At 38.0% G+C, this 6,368-nt stretch overlaps 1 protein-coding gene across 1 annotated transcript in view; it reads right to left on the bottom strand.

The window, feature by feature from the left end:
- LOC101854218 overlaps positions 1-6,035 on the bottom strand; it is a gene marked incomplete in the record, with an annotated part of 9,716 nt that extends 3,681 nt beyond the window's left edge. The window contains 4 exon segments of the mRNA XM_013090081.2: positions 317-471; positions 1,417-1,526; positions 2,655-2,964; positions 5,793-6,035. Coding sequence (XP_012945535.1) covers positions 317-471; positions 1,417-1,526; positions 2,655-2,964; positions 5,793-5,913 — 696 coding nt within the window.
- Between the last annotated feature and the right edge of the window lie 333 nt (positions 6,036-6,368).

Below are 6,368 nucleotides of genomic sequence, written 5' to 3' on the forward strand. Positions count from 1 at the left end.
TATTATCATTATGTATTGCTTCCAGCTTGGCCACAAACTACTGGTTTTAATTTTCAGGACAGACACTCCTTTTATTTTTTATTAATAATTGTCAACTCACAACAGCCTACAAGGATGATTAATTACAGCGTTAACTCCTAGGCCAGAACAAAATTCTGCTACCAGGTTGTAGTCTGCTCATGTCTGGAATAAATTTACAGACACCCTCCGTCCCCCCATCACCATTACAAAAAAACCAACAACAAAAAAAAATAAAAAAATCCTCCCTCCAAAAACCCAAAGTCCCTTGGGTTCGTAACAAGGGACAAGCACTTACTTGACTAGGTCCAGCCTTTTCTATGTCTTTTTTAGCTTTCCTCAGCTTCTGTTCCAGCTCTTTCATGTCTACCTCCGAGGACTTGCCGCTGTTTTTGAAAACCATGGCAACATCTGGCTCCGGAATGTTGGAGTGTAAATGTCTTTCTGACACGCCTGGCCAGAGAGAAATTGTACAGCGTTAGAGAAACAGAACGCATAACACACACATACACACACACACACACACACACACACAAATAACAGCTGTGAAGAGGGGTGACACAGAGCAACATAACATAATGCATTACACACACACACAAATAACAGCAGTGAAAAGGGGTGACACTCTGCATAAAATTGGATAACAATTCCTTCTAAAGAATTTTTTCCGAAACAAGAAAACATAAAAATTTCTTTGTAACCAAAGACTGTCTAGTTTTTAGTATAAGTAAGAGTTTTTATGGTACTTACAACATAATAAGGTTGTATAAGAGCAGAAGGTTAGAGGAGTTACAAGAAAGTGACAAACACATAAAAGAAGGAGGCCAGATAAGGACAATAGATGTTTGATAGGAAAGAAGGACCAAACCACACCAGAGCATCTGTCAACCACCCACCCGCTAACACTCTAACAGCACGACACAGACGGCCCTAAAACATGAAATGTGGCCAACACACTTAACATTACAGGAGAAGCTGTGCGGGCCAGCAGAGGAGCTTAGCGGAACCAGTCAGTATGTAATAGATGCTGGTCTTCAAGCGCGATGCGATCGAGAAGAAGATGAAGAATTACAGTACTTAAAAAGACCAATACTGCACAAATACTATTATCTTTAGTGACAAAAGAGTTTCATCTATCATTCCTACACTACTCTACATCATTTGACAAAAAGCTAAATTTCGGTGAATGTGTGAATAATACGCGACACCTGACAGCTGTCTGAGCGAGGCATTCGTCGATTCGAGTCAAGTGAAACACACTGACACAAAAAGTCATCTCGTGCTGAAAGAACTCAAGACAAACTGAAACAACACAGGGAAAGAAAGGAAGTAGGACCTGCATGCCGCAACCCTCCTCTCCCCCTACCACCCCCTCAAAGTGAGCAGATCGTCACTCACCTCTTAAGTGGTCATAAAGCGTGGCATTCACTTTTTTGCCACAAGACAAAGGCTTCAGTTTCTTTGTTGATTCTGATTTCGTATTGATGGATTCTGATGAGGTTTTTGATCTGAAGATTTAAAAAAAACCTTAGCACATCACATAATTGGCTTGGGGGAAGGTGGGGGGAGGGGGTTAAAGTTAAAACATCTATCAACAGGACTACATAGGAAATTGGAGGCCATTCTTTGATCTACGTGAACATATGAGTTATCAGTCCCAGGAAAATAAACTTTAAAAAGTGACCTACAATTTCTTTGAAGTCTCTTTGTAAAACTAACACTGGCAAACAATATAATAAGGTGAGGAGTATGATTCTGATCCCTCTGGCAATGACAGGGAATTCAACGAAGATAATTAAACATAGTGTTAAAGTTATCGATGATGACCACCAATTGTCGATAAGAAAAATGGCTGTCTTAAACAGGTGGTGTCTTACACAATAATATTATAATGTAAAAAAGACACAAGGGGCGAATTGGAAGTAGCCATTTGTACAGGTGATTGTTTTATAAAGGTGTCTCTTAAAGTTAAAGCACGTTTGACTGTAAACTTTTTAAAATTTTACCATTATAAAAATAAAACACTACATGAAAGGAGAGCTATTATGATTATTTGAGTCTACAAACACTGGAATACTTGAGAATGGTGTCATTCATTCCTACAAGAAAAAATCTCCAACACTTATAGCAAGCCACATCAAGCATTACTGTACATATATATGGCCATGCTGTGGCTAAACGATTAACTTCTTTAAACCCTGACAGGGTGAGCTGACAGGGTGAGCTTTATAACCTTGGGAGTTAACCTCGTTTTTAATTTTAGCAAGAGTATTACTGCACTTGCAACACAATTAGGTCGTGTAAGTGCTGAAGTTTAGAAGTTTTGTAAGCGAGTGACATAGACAAAAAAGAAGAAGAGATTTAAGACATTTGATAGAAAAGAAGGGGCAAACCACACCAGAGCACCTGCCAACCATCCACTAACTCATTTTTACTTCTGGCAGCGACACTATAAAGTAATAAAGGCAAAAATATTTAGCGGTGTGTAAAATGGTAACCACTTCTGTGGAGTGACACATATGAGAATAGAACTGTCACCTCGGTCACTTCAAGTTAGGGGGGAGACATGAGAAAAAACACAGTACAATGCAGGACTGATAGCAACAACAAGAATATTTCCTGTCCGTGTTTCTCACCTTTGCTTTAAATCTTTCTCCTTGCAGTTTTTGGAAGAAGTATCACAGTTTGGAACAGAGTATTCAGGATCAACATCAATAACATTAACATCCAACTGAGGCGGAGCAACGACCCAGTCTCCCTCCGACATCACTTTGTTGGTTAAAATGTCCATCATCTTCTCTTCAAAATCCTCTTTCTGACCCTTAAGGCGACCCGTACTGTTGGACGAGTTGTTGTGGCCGCTGACTTCGCTGCTTCTGCTGTGGTTGTTGACCTTCTCCGAGCCATTGGTTCTGTCTGTCTCTGCACTGGCTTGCTCTACCTTGCCTGTGATTATGTTCAGAAGACAAAATGAGAAAATCATCAAAAAGAATTCTTTAGTTTAGTTTTAGTAGAGGTTTTAGGGCGTTCACAACTGCATAAGGTCATAGGTCATATGAGCACCAAAGGGTGGATGTCAACAGAGAAATCTTTACAGGGAATCAGGCTTACTCTACTCACCTCTCTAGCTTCAACATCACAAAGTCTGTTTTGACTATCAAATTTTGTCAGCAATTTTCTTGCCTTTTTTACCTCTAAAACCAGACGACCCTGACCTCCTTCAATCTCAAATATTTCGACTTCTATTCAACATAGATGGATACTTTTTCCCCTGCTAAAGGAAAGCAAATGAACAGGCTTTAAGATGATACCAACAACCCCATATGCCCAAAAACTGATGAGCGCCTGATTCCACCACGTCATGACACATTTAGCAGTAAAAATCAAGACATTTTGAATATATTATGGTGAGAAAAAAAATTACACATTTCATCATAATGGCATTTTGAATGAAAACAATCCTTTCATTTTCAGAGTTTTATGATGATTAATTCAAGGAAGAGAAATGAAAAATATTAGATCTATACATATAAAAAACAAATCTGAGAGTTACAACACTAAAATTTGTGATCTTGCTACAATCTTATAATAAATACAATTCTATAATTTATGATGAGCATGAGCATCATGATAAAAACAAAGAGCAATTATTGCTGCACTCGACAAATTTTACGAGAGCTCACTACCGGTGCTATCACATCGAGAGGGAAGGGATCGTGTTACCCTAAAATTGTGTTTTAATTTATAAAAAATACTATTGTAGTCTTGAAACTTGGCAACAAGTCACAGAAAAAGATGTCAAACTAAAAAAACAATATAATAATAATTATATAACATTGCAAGTTTATTTTCTCCAGTTCCATCAGACAACAACCTCACACGCTATCACTTCTTCAAAGTTAAAGACAGGATAGTCAGTCCATACATTCTGACAATATTCTAGTTTTAGTTTTAGTAATTAAGTGTTTTATGGCACTTGCAACACAATAATATATAAGTGCCGAACATTAGAGAGCAACAAACACAAAAAAGGAGGGGTAGATAAACTTAAAGACGATAGATATTTGATAGGAAAGAAGAAGCAAACCACACCAGAGCACTCGCCAACTACCCACGACAATATTCTAATTTAAGTAGCCTAGAACTAGTGTTGTAATCTAAGTAGTGCATTTACTAATAAAAAATAGATTTTGGAAATAGAACTATGCAATCAAAAATAAAAATATAAATAGAGCAGTTATGGGACTTCCATAACGAGCGACGACCCCAACAAACACAATAAAGAAGAGACCTCTAACCCTAAACAATACCTAACCCCAACCCTACCCCTAGCCCTCTATTCTTCTCTGTCTCATAGTGGTCGCTCGTTACAGAAGTGCTCTCCAACAGTCTTTCTCCTATTTCCTCATCTTACCTCTGAAGATAAAATAAATAATAATAGGGTATTTAGATGTAAGGAAGACCTTTCAGGAAAAGAGGCTTAAAATAATGAGCGTCAACTTGGTCTTAGGCTGAATAAGGGTAAAAACAATTTTTTTTAAAACAACTAGATCTAGAAACTGAAAATGAAACTAAGAAAACTCTGCCTCGCAATGAAAAAATACAGTTTGTGGAAGGAATAGGCCTATAATATTTAATAAGGTAGCGTTAATTGCGACAGAGTAACCCAGCGACAATTAACATGGCGTTAATTGAGACAGAGTGATTCTATGACAAATAATGTGGCGTTAATTGTGACAGAGTGAGTCTGTGACCAAAAAAAAATATTTTTAAAGAAAACTGAACACACACACACATATTTCATGTACGTGCACACACAATCACACAATACACACTCACACACATATTACACACTGGCACTCTATGACACTAAAACACGTACTCGACACAGACACACAAACACACTTAAGGCCTTATACACACACACACACACACACACACTAAACTAATAGACAAACAGAGACAGTCGCAGCTCTTTTCTTGTTGTTGTTGCTGTTGTTGCCCCTAGAGGTTTTTTATGCTGTTGTATGCAGCTGATGTTTTGCTGTATTTGTAGCCTCGACTCTACTGTACAGAAAGTCTTTGTGGATTTTTGTCACTCTTTAAATCAGCCTTCACAACTGTTTCAGTTTTAGATGATTTCTTCCCCAAGGCAACAAAATTTTCATCTTTAAATTCAGCAAAAAGCTGTCAAATTTGTTGTAAGATTTTAATGCCTGCTCTAGAAATAGAAAGCCTTCCATCTTGTCAGGCGGAGACTAGCCCAGATAACTAGGACCACGCTAGGAGAAGCAGAAATGGTATAATATATGATATTAGAATAGATCTAGAAATAACGCAAAAGTGCCAAAAGAGCTCCGTCTTCACTCTGTCGCAATTAACGCAAAGTTAGTTGTCATAGCGTCACTCACTCTTTCGCAATTTAAAACACTACGATAGCCTACAATGTAGGCTACATAAATAAACAGTGACATTGCTAGAAACTCGAGATCAAGGATGTAGACTCTTGATCTAGAGTTTAGAGTCACTGACTTTAGGTCAAACCGGACAGTAAGCTTTCACCCTTCGCTAGATTTCTTTTGAAACATACACAATAAAATTAAAACAGCAAATCACTAGATCTAGATAATCTAGATCTAGAATCTTGATCTAGATCTAGACTATGCATAAAAGGTCGTAAAAATACAAAAAACAATACAATCTAACACTGACACAAGAACTGAGAGATACAGTCCCAAGACAAAACACTTGATTGAGTCTTGACGAGATCTGACCTGCTGACAGATTCAGTTTCCAGTGAGTAGAACTCGAACTAGACCGGCTATTACTGTTGACAATGTGCATCGAAATGACATACAGAGCCATGTACGACATACATGGCATGTCGCAGGCCATTTTTAGGCCAGGTCTAATCAGCAGAGTAAACAAAAACAAACGGTTACTGGTGACTTCGACTCAGTGGAGCAGTGTCTACTGCTACGACGGACGTCTACAGATTATTGTTGATTGACTTCCTTCCTGTTCGGGAGGAAAATGGCGGCCACCAGTAAGGGACATAACTTGATATTATTTTTAGAATGGATGTGTACACTACGGATTATGTATCTTGAACCAATTTGTCTTGTCTGAACAAGGTTATACATAAGGCCCTATCGTTATGTACTGTAGAAAAAATATATAATTTTATACTAGATCTAATAGGTAAGATTTGTATCACAAGAATGAAATCACATACGTCACACGTCACACACACACACACACACACACACAGACACACACACACAAACACGAACACAAACACACACACTTACACACACACAAACTCTCTCTCTCTCTCTCTCTCTCTCTCT

The sequence above is a fragment of the Aplysia californica genome, unplaced genomic scaffold (assembly GCF_000002075.1).
Source record: "Aplysia californica isolate F4 #8 unplaced genomic scaffold, AplCal3.0 scaffold01134, whole genome shotgun sequence".
Taxonomy (NCBI): Eukaryota; Metazoa; Mollusca; class Gastropoda; order Aplysiida; family Aplysiidae; genus Aplysia; species Aplysia californica.